This window comes from Propithecus coquereli, unplaced genomic scaffold (genome assembly GCF_000956105.1).
Source record: "Propithecus coquereli isolate 6110/MARCELLA unplaced genomic scaffold, Pcoq_1.0 Scaffold3, whole genome shotgun sequence".
NCBI lineage: Eukaryota > Metazoa > Chordata > Mammalia > Primates > Indriidae > Propithecus > Propithecus coquereli.
In genome coordinates this window covers 14,276,565-14,296,075 of record NW_012148618.1, presented here as the reverse complement: position 1 = coordinate 14,296,075, position 19,511 = coordinate 14,276,565, and the positions used below count along the sequence as shown (strand labels likewise).

The following is a 19,511-nucleotide window of genomic DNA, read 5'->3' as shown; positions in this document are numbered from 1 at the left end:
GGCGCGGTAGCTCACGCCTGTAATCCTAGCCCTCTGGGATGCCGAGGCGGGCGGATTGTTTGAGCTCAGGAGTTCGAAACCAGCCTGAGCAAGAGCGAGACCCCGTCTCTACTAAAAATAGAAAGAAATTAATCAGACAACTAGAACTGTTAAAAAAAATTAGCTGGGCATGGTGGCGCATGCCTGTAGTCCCAGCTACTCGGGAGGCTGAGGCAGAAGGATCGCTTGAGCCCAGGAGTTTGAGGTTGCTGTGAGCTAGGCTGATGCCACGACACTCACTCTAGCCCGGGCAACATAGTGAGACTCTGTCTCAAAAAAAAAAAAATTCTGGAACCTCAAACAGGATAACTTACACCCTTCACACTTTCTTGCCCCCACTTAAGACTAGTATGACTTTTATACTGTAAAAAGAACTTCATAATAAAGCTTATACATTAAAATCACTCACCTTACCAGCTTTGGCATATATATTAAAAAATGGACCATATAATTATTTGTAACCATATTTTTTCATGAATATTTTCATGATTTTCATTTCATTTTCATGAAATTAAATTTTGTTCTACAAAATTTTTAGTGGCTGCAATATATTCACATTTTATAGATAAACCAGAATGCTTTTACTATGAGTGGGTGAGTGGGTGGAGGTAGAACATAATATAATGCTATGCAAGGTTACAAACCTAAGAGTTCCCTCTACCCTGATTCCTAAAAGAAAGTCTAAGTGGAAAAAACTTAAAACTGTTTTTTCTCTGCTCTCACAGAAAACTCCTGTGACCAAATGTGTGGGGGTTTTCCCCACACACCAAGCAAGCAATCAGTTTTGCAGCACATACCAGCTGTGTGTGCTCCAATTCAATTCTGACACCACTCTTTGGAGATAGCATTAGATCCCACAGGTAAAGGGCTCAGTCCCACAGGATGGCTCCCCACTTCCAATGCCTTCCATAAGCTCCAAGTGGTTTTACTTGTGCTTTTGACCAATGGCCTATAAATCAGAGTTTCTCCATCCCCTTCTTGGGTTTGATTAATTTGCCAGTGCAGCTCACAGAACTCAGGGAAACACTTAGATTTACTAGTTTATTATAAAGGACAGTACAAAGGATACAGATGAAGAGAGGCATAGGGCAAGGTATGGGGGCAGGCGAAACGTCCATGCCCTCTTTGGGTACACCACCCTCCAAGAACCCCCGACATGTTCCGCTACCTAGAAGCACTCCAAAATATGTCCTTTTGGGTTTTACGGGGGCTTCATTATGTGGGCATGATTGATTAAACTACTGGTGATCAACTTAACCTTCAGTCCCTCTCCCTTCCTGGAGATCACCAATCATGCCTTGGTCTTTCTGGTGACCAGCCCCCAACTACCTAGAGGCTGCCAGTCATCAGTCAATTATTGGCATACAAAAAGACATCACTTTGGAGATTCTAACAATTTTAGGAGTTCTATGCCAGGAAAGAGGGTCGAAGACCAAATATACATTTTAAAATATCACAAAAACACAGATAGAAAAACCCTTAGTAATTTAAATTAGGGGTGTCATCAGCCTTAACTTCCTCTAATACCAGGGGAAAATATACATTTTAAGCAATTCAAGTATACCCTAGTATCTAATAAATTCTTTTTCTTACTGTTCAGAACTGATCGTAGTTAGTCCCTTGTCCTCAGCTGAGTGGCCATGGTACATGTGGGAGTTTATGTAAGCCTGCGCCAGTGGTCCATCACATAGGGGTGGGGTTACAAGAGACCCAAAGACCCTATTTACCACGATGTTGTCACTACTAGTGGGATCTTTTGGAATGAGGAGAAAGTACTGGGGTAGGAATACTGGCAGCTTCCACAAAGAAAAAGTAATAGAAGCTGTTTTAAAAATGAAAGCTGCAGCAGTTTCTCTCTCTCTCACCCCTTGTCCAGCTATTCTGTCACTCCTTTTATTCCTAAATTGGAGCAATAACTTCAATCCCTTTCAAATATTGATGGGACACTCATGAGAAGGGCAAAGCCAGATCTCAGCAGCTAGCTTTATCTGGCACTAGGGTCACCCAAAGTAGATTAACCCTGACTACTGGGCACTCACACAAATCCATGGTGTGCATTGTGGCCTGCTGTCAACAGTCTTGGGGAATACTTTTAAAAAGTTAGAGCAAGTGAAGGGAATCTGACTAAGCACAAAAAAATATAAAGCTGTTGTCATGAGCTAGAAAGCTTAAAGGTCTTGGCAGCAATCTGTTCTCCCCTCTTTCTTTACCTTAGACTAGTAATTTCAAAGCTTCTCCGGATGAGAAATTACTTTAATTTCCCTGACGTTTTATTATCACTAATGGGGAGGGACTGCTAATTTAATGGGGAGTTTAGTTAGCAACGACACTCAAGTTCCTTCAGTAAGCAGCATGGAGGTAAGCTATGTTAAGACCTCAGCCTGCTAGTCAGTTTAAGATATTTTTACTAAACACTCGCCATGTGAAAGGTGCTGGTGATGTAGCCCATGGTACTTGATTGTTATGCTTCCAAGGGAGCAGTGGACAGATTACTAAGTGGGATATGGCAGGAAGATCTTGGCTGTAACACATAGTCAAAAGTAGTTAACCTCATTACTTAAAATGTAACACTTTGGGCTTCAGATGATTCCACTTCTTCCTCAGTTCAGATTTGGTACTGTCAGAAGCAAAGATGTAGTTGATGGATTCATAAGACAGATCCCATACCTGAGACTGGGTCAAATTAAATGTTTCAGCTGCCAGCTGGTACTCTTGAGAGAGGAGTGTTGCAAAGACACCCTTATCATCAGTCTGCCAATGTAAATAAGAATGTTTCAAAATGAAAAAGGAAATAATTTTTCAAAAACCAATTAACTTTTTTGGTTAGAGTCTATTTTCCGATTTATCCTGCTTGTTTCGAGAGTCTGAATAGGGGCCTATAAATGCATCTATGCATATCTGTAAATAAACAGACTTGTTTATACTTAAAAAAAAAATACCAGAGCAGTGTTTTAACGTGGCTGCATATTAAAATCACCTAAGGAGCTTTTAAAGCATGTCCATGTCAAGGACTCACCCCACATCAAATAAAGCAGAATCTCATGGGATGATATTTTTTTTCTTTTAAGTCCCCTCAGGTACTGTCCAGGACCTTTTCCCATAGAGCCAAACCAGTCACCCTCACCCCCTGCAGCCTCTCATGCCCCTATCCCTTCTAGCTCCTCTACTTGGGCATCACCCTCAGGTATGCAAGGCAGTCAGCTTGGTGGTGAATGTCTGACTTAATGTAACTCAGGAGCTAAAAGGGAGCAAAATGTTTCACACAAAACACCTTACACAGATCACAGAAGGATGGGCAATGCTGTACCAGAAACCAAAATGATGCTGGTCGTAAGACGGAACTGTCTGACTTTTGATGTTTGAGGTCAAACAGAGTTCTAGATGAAAAGGGAAAAAAGTCTCTCATTAAAAGCAGATAAATGAACTCATTCAGTGTTCACCAAGTAAACATGTGAGAAATCTTTCTGAACTATGCTACTTTTCAGTAGTTTATTATTTTACAAAATTTACCTTATGTGTGAAAATTTATAGTTCAATTATTATAGCTGAGCAGGAAGTATGTACTGCAGCTTATGGCAGCAACTGTACTAGACAAGGAATTAATATCCCCTTTACAACCATGTGCTTCTTTTTCTTTTACCATAATGAGGAGGAAAGAGATGTTATAAGCCAGACATGATGAACAAGGCAGGAATTATCAGGACAGAGGAGCGGAAGGGTTTTTTGAAGGGCTACTCAATTCCTCCTAGTCTTACAGTGAAGGCCAAAAACAAGGCAAGGAACCTGTAGCAGTGCTTGAGTTAGAGCATTATAAAGAGATAAGTGTGGGCATGGACTTTTCCTATGGCTTCTAAGAACCCCTCAATACTTTAAGCCAGACAACCATCCATTCACTGCTCACTGCTCCTAGGTAAGTTAAGTCCATCTTAACACAAATTCCTGCCTTGAAACACCACCGGGATCCTCAGCCAGAGTAAAATATTTCACTGACTTCACTGATGGCATCTGCTCCCTTGGGTAAGGCAGCCTCAACACCAAGTCACTCAGTCCAAGAGATGACAAGCCCAAACTGCCCCCCTCACTTTACTGGGAGCAGAGGTGGGCCACCACATCACCAAGTAAGGTCACTATGCAAGTGGTTTCCATTCTCTCCACTTTTGTGGATATTTTTAAATGTCCTTAGTAAAAAGAAAAAACCTCACCCATTGTGAGGTGCTGAAAACTCTATAAATAGTTAAAAAAACACACACTCACAGAAGCATTTTTGTGTAAATTTAGCAAACTGATCATTCTGTAAAATGGTTTGCAGCCAATCACTTCTTTCCATATTTGGAAAGATCTTCCCTGACTGTCCAATTCAAAGTGGTTATCCAATCACTATTATATCAGCCTGTTTAATTTTCTTCATTGAACTTAACATGATATTTTTCTTATATATTTGTTTATTGTTTATGGTCTCCCCTCTGCTAGAATATCAGTTCCTTGAGAAAGAACCCTTGTCTATTTTGTTTACTGCTCTATTCCCAGCAATTAGAGCAGTGACTGCAACAAAGTAGGCACTTCATGAACATGTAGACAATTAAGTGTATAACAGTCAAAAGACAAGTAAAAACACACTCGGATTTTTCCATAATTTCTTAATTTTTAAATAAATATTACATATTTTTATAACATGTCAATTTCATTAAAGTCATTTCAAAATTCTAGATGACCCTTATTCTTTCAAAAAATATACCAGGTACAGTGGCTCATGCCAGTAATCCCAGCACTTTGGAAGGCCAAGGCTGGAGGATGGCTTGGGCCTAGGAGTTTGAGACCAGTCTGGGCAACACAGCAAGACCCTGTCTCTACAGAAACATTAAAAAAAATTAGCCAGGTGTGGTCGTGGGTACCTGTAGTCCCAGCTACTCTGGAGGATTGCTTGAGCCCAGGAGTTGAGGTTGCAGTGAGCTATGATCACACCACTGCACTCCATCCTGGGCGACAGAGCAAGATCCTATGTCAAAAGAGCCAAACAAACAAACAAACAAAATAACCTTACTCAGTCCCAAGCATGGGGAAGTATAGCAGTGAAGGAGACAAGCAGGGGCCCTCCTCTCATTCAGCTTGTATTTTAATGGAAGTTAAAACTTTGTTACTTAAATGAGGCTCAGAAAGCACACGTCATGCATCTTTTAATTTCTAAATGGCATCTGTAGTTTTAGAACAGTACTTCTCTACATATGGGTTGCAACCTGGGGTTGGAGAAGGAAGGGACAGAAGGTTGTCTGAGAGACCTGAAACCTTAAGCCTTACCCAGTGGTATCCGGCGTTGCCTCACAAAGTCCACCAGATCCAGGGATTCTTCCTCACAGGAGTTGAGAAATGTTCCATGCCCGATTCTGTCAGGAAGCAGACCCAGGAGTATTTGTGTTTCTTTTTTTTGGTTTGGAATCTTAACAAAAGGAAGAAAGGGGATTAATGATCTCTTTCCATGGTTCTTAAGGTATGTTTTTCCTATAGCTATTTTTTTTATCTGACCCTCTGAGTAGTTAAAGCAGACATTCAGGAAAGCTGAACTACTTATACCTTCCTAGCTCTCTTCTTCACCTTTTTTTTTTTTTTTTGAGACAGAGTCTGGCTCTGTTGCCCAGCCTAGAGTGCCGTGGCATCAGTCTGGCTCACAGCAACCTCAAACTCCTAGGTTCAAGCAATCCTTCTGCCTCAGCCTCCCAAGCAGCTAAGACTACAGGCATGCACCACCATGCCAAGCTAATTTTTTCTATATATTTTTAGTTGTCCAGCTAATTTCTTTCTATTTTTAGTAGAGATGGGGTCTCACTCTTGCTCAGGCTGGTCTCGAACTCCTGACCTTGAGCAATCCTCCCGCCTTGGCCTCCCAGACTGCTAGGATTACAGGCGTGAGCCACCACGCCCGGCCTCTTCTTCACCTTTTTTCTTCTCATTCGTTCCCCAATATTCTTCCAGATTCATTTCAGTGATAAACACCTACTAAGAATCTACTTTGTACCTTTTTGTTAAGGCCTCACAAATCTTACAAAGTGCTAAGATGAAGAAATTAAAGCTTAGAAAAATTAAATAATTTTCCAAAACCAAAATGCTACAACTCTATATGTGTGCTCCATATTGTGTATGTGTTCATATATATTAGAAAAAGTTCTGAAAAATGTAAACACATTAACTCTGAGGAACAGAACTGAAATAGAAAGGGAACATTTCACTTTAATTTTTTTCCATATATTATACTTCTCTACACTTGGATTTTCTTCAGGTACATATATAACTTTTGTAGTTAAAAATATAAAGCATTTTAAAAAAAATTGTCACAGGTCATAGAGCTAGTGAAAGGTAGAAATAAAGGGTGAAGCCTAACTCTGTTTGACCCCAGGGCCCAGACACTTTCCACACAGCATGCTCATGTTTTATTTTGACAAGTCTAGCTATGTACACACCACAATCACCATAAAATGCCTAGCTCTGCTCTTTATCTCCTAGATAGCCCAAAACACAAATGATCAGAACATTTTGAAATGAAATTTTTTATATCCAATGAATCAAATAAAAAAAAGCAACAGAAACTAAAGTAAACAGCAGGTACTCACGCTTTGCACAAGGCCAGAGGTAACTGGTCACAGTCACATATGCTGTTCCATTATATCGAACAACGGTTTCTGTCACACACCGGTTAAGTCAGCTATATGGTGTCCTATGAGTCTTTTTTGATCAGAGTATGGAAACATGGATTCTAGATTTTAAGTTCTGCCACTAGTTAAGTTCTGCCACTGACCCTCTGCTTGTAGACATAAAAGATACAAGTACTGGCAAGAGGTTCCAATTTTTTTATTTTTATTTTTATATTTTTTAGATAAGGTCTCGCTCTGTCACCCTTGTTAAAGTATAGTGGCATCACCATAGCTCACTACAACCTCAAACTCCTGGGCTCAAGTGATCCTCCTGCCTCAGCCTCCCAAGTAGCTGAGACTACAGGTACACCACACCATACCTGGCTAATTTTTCTATTTTGTGTAGAGACAGAGTCTTGCCATATTTGCTTAGGCTGCTCTTGAACTCCTGGTCTCAAGCGATCCTCCAGCCTCCACCTCCCAAAGTGCTGAGATTACAGGTGTGAACCACCACGCTCAGCCAAGAGGTTCCAATTTTTTCCTTAATTTTTAAATCATTATGCTACTCAATCTTTACATATTAGCTTTTTAATACAACAACTTTGTGAGGTAAGTAGGCTAAGTATTATTTCCTGCATTTAAGAAACAATAGGTAGAAGTACTGAAGTAGAAAGTAAATCCATCTATAAAATGGGGAACAGTGCAGGAGAGTCCCTTGTTTTACTCACAGGGATGTGCTTAAGAATGTAACTGTTTTCCAGCCATACCTGTCACTGTTTTTAATGATACAGCTGGAATTCCAGTCAACAGCCACCCTCAGGAACCACAAAAAGATAAAAATAGTAACCCTAGAGAATAAAGTAAGTCATGCCTTTATCATTTTAATTTACATTTAAAAACATTTTTACTGTCCCCTTTTAAAAATGTTTTTTCTTCTTCTTTTTTTTTTTCTTTTTACTTGTGGGTACCTCCAGAACCCACAAGTACAAAGGTCTAGAAAGTATCTTAAAAATGTTTTTTCAGTCCAGGTTTATTTCTAGCCACTTACAAATGATCCTATTATTTTCCATTATAATCTGTCCTCTCCAGCCTAGACAATATTATTTACCTCCGAAAGATGCAATGCCAACTTCAGACCTGCTTTTTTAGCTTCTAAAAGAGGTTCCAAGAAGTCTTTTGCTTGTCCTACCTTGAAGATTAAAAGTTAAAACAAGGATGCATGAGAATTCTGGGCAAATTGAAGTATTAAGCACCCTGTTCCCATGAAGAAAATAATAATGGCAAATTCATCTGCATATTTTGTTTATAAACCACCTACATAACATTGTGCTAGACACTTTGCAGAATACAAAGCAGGCAAAGGCATAGTTCCTGCCCTTGAGAATCTTAAGTCTAGTATCAGTGAACCTGAGGCCAATTAGCAAAGCTGAATACAGCAGTCACCAAATTTTATTTCTGGAAGGACACCTATATATCTAGTGCTGAGGAGAACTCACCTGATTCAGGAACTCTTGTGATTACTAAAAACAATTCCATTTAATAGATGGATAAAAAGAAGAACAGAATAGTCCAAATATAGACAAAACCATAAGAACCAGTTTCACGGGAGTCTCATTCAGTGGTTCTCAACCAGGTTCAATTCTACCTCCCATGGTACATTTGGCAATGTCTGGAGATATTTCTTCTTGTCAAAACTGGAAGAGTATACTGGCATCTAGTGGGTAGAGGCCAGGGATGATGCTAAACATCGTAAAATGCACAGGGCAGCCCCCACACCCCCACAACAAAGAATTATCTGGCCCCAAATGACAAGATTTCTACTTGACTCTGACATTCAAGAAGTTAAGGCTGTGTATCATCTTTAGAAGAACAGAGATAACAGTCACACAGTCAAGCAAATCTTTTTTTTTTTTTTTTTAGGACGCTTAATTCTTTCATAGAACCCTGGCTAAGAGCAGCTGTTTTAGACATTCTGGTCATCCAGGGCAGAAGAGCGCTTTACCCACAGAGTGTCTGCTGGACACTGAAGAATGCGGGATGCTCCAAGCTAATCCCCATCCCACTGATTCTACCTTTTAGAATTAAAATGTATTTAGGAAAAATAACTTACAGCAGGGTCTCCACTGAGGTCAAGGCCAAGAACTATTCCCTCAGTAGAAAGGAAGAACTCTTCAGCAAGTTTAACAGTCTCCTTGGCCACTGAAGGGCCACCTCTTCTGTCAATTGCTATCAAATACCTTTAACATAAGAAAAACATAGTTGAAAAGTAATACAACACAAATGAAGAAGACAACTCTGAGTGTGGCCAGAGAGGCATGGCAGGCTACATGTAATACATCTTACTAGAAAAAGTATAGCCTAACTGAGTCTGGACAACATGACAGTTTACTTTGCCAGAAGGAATGAGACATGAATTCCTAAATAGCATCAAGTATCTAGTCGGCGTTCAAATTTCCAACTCTCTTGTGTTTTTCTATTCATGTATTTGTTTTTTAGTTTGTTTGATTCAGGATCCAAAATAAGGTCCATGCTTGTAAGTCAATGTATCTCTTAAGTCTCTCCATTTTTTTTTTGGAGACAGGGTCTTGCTCTGTTACCCAGGCTAGAGTGCAGTGGCGTCATCACAGTTCACTGCAACCTCAAACTCCTGGGCTCGAGCAATCCCCCTGCCTCAGCCTCCTGAGTAGCTGGGACTACAGGTGCAGGCCACCACGCACTGCTATTTTTTTTCTATTTTTCATCGACATGGAGTCTTCCTATGTTTACCAGGCTGGTTTCAGACTCATCGGCTCAGGCAATCCTCCCACCTCAGCCTCCCAAACTGCTAGGACTATAGGGCTGAGCCACCACACCCAGCCAAGTCTCTTTTATTCCACAGCCACTCCTTCCTCTCCTCCTCCCACCCCTGCCCCACCTCTTGTCTTGCAATTTGTTTGTTAAAGAAACCAGGTTGTTTGTCCTGCAAAGTTTCTCATAGTGTGGATTTTGTTGATTGTATTCCTGTATAGCTAACGTTTTCCTATCTCTTGTATTTCCTATAAATCAATAATTGGATCTAGTCTAGAGGCTTTATCAGATCCGATTTGATTTTTTGGCAACAATAAATTGGTGGTATATTCTCGGGACGCTTTGAGCCATTATTTCATGAGTGGTTACAAAATTATATTCTAATTCTAAAATGTATCAAATATCTGATACAAATTGATTCTTCATATATTAGCTAGAATTTTATAGGACTTGAATACCCAGAGAACCCCTGTTAATACTGTCATTTTTCTCCAGCATTAGTTTACTTATTTAGTCACAAAATAAATTTCTTCAGCATTTATTTGTTTATTTACAAAATCTGGATCAATTATATATAAAGATCAATTATATATAAAATACAGTGTCACTGTATTTTCACTTAATTTTCTGTGCCATTAATATTAGAAAACAATATAAATCATATGAACATACCATAATGTGATCGTCCTCTGACTGCTAGACAGTTTACGATGTTTTCTATTTTTTGTTATAACACTACATACAGTAAGGTCTTATGCATAAATCAATCTATTTCCTAGGACACATTACTAGAACAGAATTACTGGGTCACAGGGAAAAGTTTTTTATAAATCTTGATACATATTGTTATTTAGAGAGGTTTTATTAATTACATATGCTTACCAGTAGTGTGCAACTTCACAAACACCTGTTACTACTTTTTTCCTAAACCTATTGAAATGGCATTGTAATATCTGCTTTTAAAATTATCTGATTAATGAGGTTAAATAGTTTTCTATTCATTTACTGGCCATTTGCATGTCTTCTTTTCTGCATTCTTTTCTTGTCTTCCACTTGGTTTTTCATTGGGGTATTAGTCTAGTTAAGCTTAATTTTTAGAGATGCTTATAGCCTGAAGCTATATAGCTAGCTTGCTTTCTTTCTTCATTCAAGGCCTTACTGAACCCCTAGTATGTGCCAGCTTTGTTCTAAGTACTAAAGATGTAATAGTGAATCAAAAGACAAGGTCCCTGGCCTCACTGAACATGCACTCTAGTGGGTGGGTATATATACAAAATAATACAAGTTAATTCTTTATCTTGTTATAAATGAATGCCACAGAGAAAAAAGATGGATGATTGGAGGATTAGGGGAGCACTTTAGATACTGGTCAAGGAAGGCCCTTTGAGGAAATGACAGCCAAATCGAGACCCTAATAACAAGAAGGCAGCCTTGCAAGGATCTAGTAGAAGTGTGTTCTAGGGAAAAGTAACAGGAAGTACTGTACCAAGTTGCTGAGCAGGCCAGTGCATAGTAAGTGAAGAGGAGTGGTCTAGATGAGCTGTCGAAGTAAGAGGGGCAGCCAGATCATGTGGGGCCTCGTGGGCCACAGTAAGAAGTCCATTTTAATTTAATAGCAAAGGGATGCTATACTTTACTCAAGCAAAAATGCTCAGAATTTTATTGCCATATGAATAAATTTAGAATTGTATTCTCACTTTAAACAACAAGGTTCTTGATTCTATTTTTCTATGGCAGGTAGAAATCATTTAAAGGTACATTATTAAAAATCCATTACACCCATGATCAAAACAGTAAAAATTCACATTCTAAAAATGGTAACTACTAAGGTACAATTTTCTTACCTAACATCAATGTCTAAGTTTTCTTCTTTAGACTGTTTTATGCCCTCAAGTACAGATTCCACATAAGTCTTTTTAGTCATTCCTGGAAAGGACACATGGAAAATATATGTAAAGAGAGATCATCAGCTATTTTAGCCTTCAACTTTAGCATCTCTATATGAACAATACATTTTCATTTTATGCTGTGACAAGGGCATGATTAAAGGTAAGTGAAAACACGGCCCTTAATGGGTACATTTTAGTTAATGCTAATTGTATTTTAATAAAACTGAAAAAAATGAAGTATTAGGGAAAAAAAAGGACATATGCTATACCAACCCATTTAAAAATTAGTCTTACATTCAATAGACATGAAATTGCCCTCACAAATTACTATAAAAATTTAAATGCTCATTTTAACAAAACAAGAAAAACAACAAGCCCTTTTCTAAGGCTTGTCCTTTAAAAAAATAAAAATAAAAAGATACATTTTCTCTATTAATAGGATGTTTTTCTGCTGGTCCAGAAAAAAAAACATCCTAGCTTGGGTTCCTTTCCCCTCAATCCTACTCAAGCTTGGTGTTTCTCATCCAGGGCACCAGAGATGTTCTTCCAAATTTGAGTGCTCTGGTGTTCCTCTTCTGGGAGGCTCTGCAAAAGTGCTCTCCAGAACAACTTCCTCTAAAATACTCTTTTACCCTGATTATAAAATGCTTGTTTTGGTGGAAAATTTCTAGTGAAACACAGAAAATTATAAAGAAGAAAAATAAATATAACCTGTAATCTCACCACCCAGAGATAACTACCATCTTTTTTTTTAAGTATACATATACACATGTTTAAATAGATGAGATGCTTCTAGGTATACATGTACCTGCTTCAGTCATTCAATATTGCATTCTAAGTATTTCCCCGTGTCATTAAAGTGTCTTCACAAATATTTTTAATAGTTGCCTAATATGCCATTAACCTTTATTTAAACATTCCCCTACTGTTGCATACTAAGGTTAATAATATCCTTCTTCCCTTCCATTACCCTCACCAGCTGAACTTGGAACCAACTGTACAGTTTAAAAATGTGAGATAAGAATCTTGTGGTTGTCCCGTTTAAACATTTACTTTACAGTAATAGTTTCAAAAATGTTACCACCCAAATGATTGCTAAGCTACACACATCACGGCACATGACGACCTAGGTCTCGTCAGGTCATAGACAAGGTGCCCAGAGGGTCTCAATGACACTACATAGTATCTCCTGATGCTGCTCTTATGGAAGCAGGGTCCCAGGAAGTCCCTCCAGACCACATCCAGATTCGCTCATCTCCATCCAGAGAGGTTTTGCTACATCAACAGTTTGCCCCTGGCCTAAGAAACTATCAGTCCCTGAGCAGTGACCGAATAACCTATATTTCAATAACCACCATAAAATATGATTCTGTATCCCCTCAGTGGCATTGTCTCACAAGTGCCCTTGATACAGGGAACAAGAATTAGCCTCTGTTATAACAGTACAACTATCATAGTAAGTGTTCTTTTCTCAGAGTGAGAGAAACTAAATAAAGAAGAACAAAAGAAATTTTTACAGGACTTTTTCTCCCCCCTTAAACAGACAATGCCTGACCAGATTTACTACTTTTTACTTAGGAATAACTCACTCATCAATAATGTACATCACTAACGTACATTAGAGGATTTGGACTGTTGATTAAAGGTCCCTATGAAAATAGAGAACAATACAATAGTGTAAAAGTCCTTCATACTCCCAACTTCAAAATATGTGAATGATCAAAACACACAGGAAAAGGGACAAACAGTACATTCAGTGAGAAGTATAAATTCTACCAGTAGCATTTTCTCTTCTGGGTGTGCTCCTTAGTTCCAGGTACTTGACACCATCATCTGCAAATTCTTTAATGACATCTTTTGTGACCTGATAATAAAGGCAATAATGTTAGCATAAGGGTCCCAATGAAAGTGCCAAGTGCTACAGCTTTCTTTCATTCATTAAATTTGATTTTCAAGAAATACCAGCACCATCGCACATGGTAGAGATTAACTGCTTTGTCACACCCTGATGGAGAACACAACAGAGCTGCAACATCTCCAGTAGCTCTCACCACACCCTCATTCCCACCTTAAATCTAAATGTGCACATCTATCACACTGTTACTTTCTTCCCTTTTAACCATTTCTCTATTTTCTCATGTTCATAAGGCAGATCGATAAAACACAGAAATGAGGGAAAACTAAAACCAGGTGGAACCATCTAATGTGTTTATGGTGTAGGAAATGTACATACAGAAATAAACAGTTAAAATGATTAGGCATTACTGATGTGCTATTTAAAGCCAAGGCTTAAGGTTCTTATTCATGTTACTTAGAATAAATTGTATTTTTCAACGGATGCTGGTAGGATTAAATTTTCCCAAGAAGTACTTAGGAAAATTCCCCTAAGCGAAGAAAGTTAGTGATAAATATTAAGTAAAAACATATCTAATTTAGTACAAATCTCAATAATCCAAAAGTTACCAAAGGCATGTTTCTCTTTTCTACCCTAAAACCTAAAAAATACCAAATCTAAAAGAAAAAAAGGACTAAGTAGGGGCCACTGTAACTACCTGCCCTAGTTAGTCCTTACAGCTGGTATCCCAATCTTCATCTGCTTTGTCTGTATGCACATAGGCATGCGAGTGCAGTGTCCTGGCAAGGAACAGGGCTGGCTGTTTGTGAAGACAGTGCCTAATGGGATGGCACTATGTTGGTGAATTCATAGCAATCCAAGGTCTGGGCCTCTTCTTTTTTTTTTTTTTTTTTTGTTTGGTTTGCACCCCACCCCCCGGACTAAAGCCAAATAGGAATTTATTATACTGTAAATGGAATGGGTGGCTCAGATTCACCAGAAGGTCTGGAGAACCAGACTCTCAGACTACACAGCTCAAGACAACATTTAAGCATTCAAAATCATGAGATACTCCCAGACCAAGCAAGACACCACTGCTGCCTCCACCACTGAACACATCCCTGCAGCCTCCACGCCTTCATCACTGGTACTTGGCCCTGTGGCACTGCTACCCCAGGAACTCCATCTTGCTGCCACTGATGCCTTATCTTTGCAAGGTGAGGAACCTGGATCTTGCATTGCCTCAGAAAGGAAGAGACCCAGAGGGACCAACTCACCCTACCCCAGCTCATGAGACTAATGCAGAAACCTGTTTGACAAAGGAGAGGTAAATAGAAGTGAGGGTTTGAAATGGTGGTCCTTTTCAGTGACTGAAGTGATCATATACACTGTCCAAGGCCCCCCCTTCCTGGGCAGTTAGGTACCTGCAAAACCAAATGAACAATGAAAAGGTTGCTGGCAAGTATGTAACAAGAGCAAAGGGAGGAAGATTTATCTAGGCCACAGTCAGGCCTGTGGAATTATCCCTAACCCACACCCAAGAACCCTTCCCTGGGGTCACATTTGTATCTGCCAGATTTAGCCCTTTCTGTTCTGTGCAGTGGATACTGAGGGCTACTCTTTGCTCTTCCCTCTCCTATGCTCTGGACTGAGAGTATCTATTCAAATTCTTTTTCCAGATAGAGTACATCACAATTAGTTAAGTTCCTGCTTACTCAAAGGTCTGTAAGACTGTATAGCTTGAATGAGAAATGAGCTCTGGAACCAGAGAGAGTCAGTTCTTCCACTTACTCTCTGAGGTAACCTTAAACAAGTTACACTTAAACTCTTTAAGCCTTTTTTCCATCTGCAAAAAAGGAATAATAAAAATACCTACTTTAGAGAGTAGTCCTGAGAATAATGTTTGGTACATGTAATAGTGAATATCATTTTCTCAGCCACATTCAAATCCTGTCTCTTTGAGATTATACCCAGGTCAACTTGACTAGAGTTTTAAGTGATTCCCCCACACTGAGTTCCACATTTACGAATGATCTCTTAGCTTCCTCTCACAGATGTTTCATCTGTAATATTGGGCCCCTCACAGTCATCCTCTGAACCACCTAAAGATGCTCATCCAATAGCACTAAGTCAAATGCACAAAACCTTGTTTCACAACTCACTTAATAGAGCTTTTCAACTTTCATTCTGAAATGAATGTAGTGATACACATGGCATTATTATACCCATTGAGTATTAAGCTTTCAGAATTTCAAATTTCATTTTTTTGCTCCATAACACTCAAGAACTAGGTGAGACCAGAGCCCTGTGGTAGAAATTCCTAGGAGTGTTCAATGTTATCTGTTGAGTCGCTGATAATAGAATGCCCTTTTGGGTTTCTATAAATTCTTGTGCATGTTTCTAATATGAAGTTTATCACATTATGTTGCATTTATCTGCTTATGGGTTTGTCTCTCTAACCTGACCAGAAATTTCTTGGGGGCAGGGACTGTCTATCTCTCCTTATATCTCCAGGTCTTTGGCACAGTACCTAGAACACTACAGGCCCTCAGTCAACTTTTGTTGAACTAAACTATTAGTGTTAACTCTCCTCTAAAAGGTGATTAATTTACTTACAACTTATCATGAAGATCAGTCTTGACCAAGGGGGAAAATTTTTTCTTGAGCGATCAAAAGTAACTTCTCCAGAAACACAGGTTATACTTACATTTTTTTTCTAAAGGCTAAGAACACTGACAAGATTTTGTTTCTCTCCATTTACAAAGAAGACATTTTAAAATGCCATCCTGGTCAGATCAATGATACAGAGGCCAGTCTTCCATGTCAGACTCTAGTATCATGGAGCTTCAGAAAAGAGAACATAGTGGCATCCTCTACTCCTTCATCCCCAGAGAGAAGGCACAATTTCCCTAGGGATTAATCACTCAATCTATAAGTACTTCTTGAACTTCTTAATTCTCTATAATGTCCACTCAGGCAGTTAAAAGTTTCCTACACAATACAGACAAAGCCCTATCAAGGACATGCCCATCTGTGGTCAAATATTTCATATATCATATATTAAAAACAGGACCAGATATTGTCTTCCATATGGTCCTCAATCCAACAGAAGATGCTCATCTTAGTTCTTTCCTCATATCTTTTACAACAGACACAGTTTTTTTATATTAGCTCTTAGGCAAATGTCTTATATTGGTTTTGAAAAGAGTTGCCATAAAAAAAATTTTTTTTCATCAGACACTTAATAAAAGTAAAAATGAAAGGTCATGTGCAACAACAAAAGGGCATAAATTATTTCATAATCTTAACCATCTAAAATTCCTTCATGTCTCACCATTAGAATATCTTCAGGGCTACTAGTAAGCTGATGAATAGTTTGAAACATCTGGAAACATCTGCAACATGAATGAAAAGTTTTAGCACATCCTATTCATCAAAAACTTGTCACTCAAGAGAAACTAAGCAGAATTAACAGATTTTAGGCTAACAGTAAGTATACATTTATATTTACAAAAAACTACAAAGTAAGTTTTTCAAAAATTACATTTACCTGGAAAGATAATCAAATGACTGAAAATAAAACATTAATGATATTTTTAAGTGAGAAATAATAGTTCCCCTTCTTTAACCCCACCTCAGACACAGGGACAAAATTCAATATGCCTATATTATCAAGTCTAAAGAATATTCCAATTTAGCATAACTTCACAAACAACACAAATCACTAAAAATACTGTCAATAGTCTGACGGTTGGAAAAAATGCTGTATGTTAAATTATACTCTCCATGGCAGATGCCTACCCCATTCTTTCTAATTAGTAAAATCTGAATTCTTACTACTTACAATCTCAAAATACTGATACACAAAAAAAAGAAGTATGACACAACCTCCCCAAACTCACTCTTCTAAAGTTCGTTTCTTTCCTTTGTCAATCATAGTCATCTGATCATCGATTTTAAGATCTGGCTTCTTGGCTATTAATTTCTTCATGGTATTAGAACTAATGGATCCATTCAAGTGGGCATGAAGTTCCTAACACAAGAGAATACAATCAGTAAAAACCTATCAAGTGTCCAATAGTTTCATAGCATCATACCAGGCACTGGATGTTTGCAGTTTGTACTAGGCAAACTGCCTATATAATTTAGCTACATAACTTTTAAAGTTTACAAATTCTGCCTACAAAATTTACTTTTCTTTTGCAAAAAGGAACAACATAAAAGTCATTTAATTAGCAACCACTCAAGAATTCTGCAGTTGAATTCTCACCACTTTTGGCAATTCCAAGTAAAAGTCTGTCTTCCATGGTTGTTGCTGTTCTTCCACCTCCATTGTGATTTTAGCAGGAAAAAAATAGTCCTCCACTCTTGATACGAACAACACAACCTATTTCAGCCAGTAAATTCTGTGGTCCCAAATTTCCTTCAGATTGCTTTCCTTCCACACATTTTGATAAGATTAGCTATATGTGTAGCTCTGGGCTCAGCTGCACCTACTTAAACAAATGGGAATATTTTTGGATGTTGACATAAAAGCAAAGAAACAGGATTTTGCTTATTTAGTCTTCAAAAAGCAAAAACCCCTCCAAAGCTAATTTAAGTGTGTCTGAGGTGGGGAAATGATTAGTAAACAATCTGAACTAGAAATAGGAAAAGGCCTCAAACTTGTAAAAGGTGTATTAAAACCTGAAATTTAGTACATTCCTTACCTATTAGGACCGTCTATAACTACTTCAGAAATTAGAAATTTTATAAGGCCTATTTTGGATAAAAATAAAATTTACATTTTTGAAATATTTAAAATATATAAAGGAAGAGCAGAGGTGTTGGGAGTCAGACGGACCTAGGTTTGTCCTTTTACCACTTCTGCAGGTTAGTACTGTGTGGCTTTAGTCACTTCCATGGCTTCAGTTTCCTTATTTGTAAAAATGGGATTAAAAATACACAGTAGCTGTGAGGATTAAAAAAGTAATTTAAATCCCCCCTTCTGTGCTCCTACATGAGCCAGTGACTACTTTAACTCAGTATCTTGTCACACTGTATCTCAATCACTGCTTTACTTGTCTTTCTCCGTCATCAGACTTTGTTTCTTGAGCATAGGTCCTATTGATTAGTCTACCACTCTAGCACCTAGCACAGTGCCTAGCTCACTGTAGGTGATAAATAAATCCTCATTTCCCTTCACCTCTGAAAGTGGCTTATTAAATTAAGATAAAATTCCAAATGAAATTTAGTGATTTTCAAAGTAGCCACCTTGAACCTCTCTGGGTTCTCACCTATTAATGATAATGATACTGACAAGAATAACAGCTTCCATCTACTCAGAACCTGCCAGGTATGTGGCAGGTACTTTTAATAATACTATCTTTAATTCTCACAATAATATTGTAAAATATTATTACCATATTACAAATCAATAAATTGATATTTAACAGAGTTAAAGAAGTTACCAAAGCCAGGCACAGTGGCTCATGGCTGTAATCCTAGCACTCTGGGAGGCCGAGGTGGGCGGATTGTTTGAGCTCAGGAGTTCGAAACCAGCCTGAGCAAGAGCGAGACCCCATCTCTACTAAAAATAGAAAGAAATTAATTGGACAACTAAAAATATATAGAAAAAATTAGCCGGGCATGGTGGCGCATGCCTGTAGTCCCAGCTACTCGGGAGGCTGAGGCAGGAGGATCGCTTGAGCCCAGGAGTTTGAGGTTGCTGTGAGCTAGGATGACGTCACGGCACTCACTCTAGCCTGGGCAACACAGTGAGACTCTGTCTCAAAAAAAAAAATTCATAAAACATCTGAATCTCAGAAGAGTAATACCCAATATTGGTAAAGATATGAGTAAAAGCTCTGGTGGGAGCAGAGCTTGGTATGATCTTTTTGGAAAACAGTTTGGAAACATCTATCTATTAAGAAAAACACATATTTTTTGACCCAATAGTTCTACTTGTAGGAATTTATCCTATATCTTTCATGAACAAATATATTTCTTATAGCATTGTTTATAACAGCAAAAAGCTGGAAATAACCTAAATGTCATCAGTAGTGTACTGACTAAATTATTAATTATATATCCAATTGAACATCTCTATGGGAAGATGACAGTGTCACTTTCAAAAATATATTGTTTAGAGAGATGACTTTATAAATGTGTGTGTGTATATATACACTCACATAACAAATACACACACATTAATTTATTTATATTGTTACACCTAAAACATACATGAAAGGATATATGGAAAATTGTTACCACTAGAAAGTGGTTTGGAAGTGGGAAAGGTTAGGGGGGAGTATTTTGTTTACCTTATATACTTTTGTGCAATCTGAAGGTTTTACAACA

At 38.3% G+C, this 19,511-nt stretch overlaps 1 protein-coding gene across 1 annotated transcript; it reads right to left on the bottom strand.

Annotated features, from left to right (window-relative positions):
* Window positions 1-2,514: 2,514 nt before the first annotated feature.
* ADAL (adenosine deaminase-like) lies at window positions 2,515-17,667 on the bottom strand. The gene is made up of 10 exons (XM_012649488.1): window positions 17,443-17,667; window positions 17,075-17,205; window positions 16,507-16,567; window positions 13,115-13,202; window positions 11,294-11,375; window positions 8,773-8,899; window positions 7,771-7,851; window positions 5,335-5,473; window positions 3,316-3,416; window positions 2,515-2,790 (listed from the first exon to the last, which is right to left on the bottom strand). The coding sequence occupies exons 1-10, from the start codon at window positions 17,503-17,505 to the stop codon at window positions 2,593-2,595; spliced, it is 1,071 nt and encodes a 356-aa protein (XP_012504942.1). The 5' UTR covers window positions 17,506-17,667; the 3' UTR covers window positions 2,515-2,592.
* Between the last annotated feature and the right edge of the window lie 1,844 nt (window positions 17,668-19,511).

Excerpts from the sequence above, each read along its gene's own strand:
- ADAL (XM_012649488.1), bottom strand. The coding sequence starts at position 17,505 with ATGGAGGTGGAAGAACAGCAACAACCATGGAAGACAGACTTTTACTTG. Across the intron at positions 5,474-7,770 it reads TGGCATTGCATCTTTCGGAG|ATTCCAAACCAAAAAAAAGA; the intron begins GTAAATAATATT and ends CCTTTTGTTAAG. Across the intron at positions 2,791-3,315 it reads CCCATCCTTCTGTGATCTGT|ACTGATGATAAGGGTGTCTT; the intron begins GTAAGGTGTTTT and ends TTACATTGGCAG.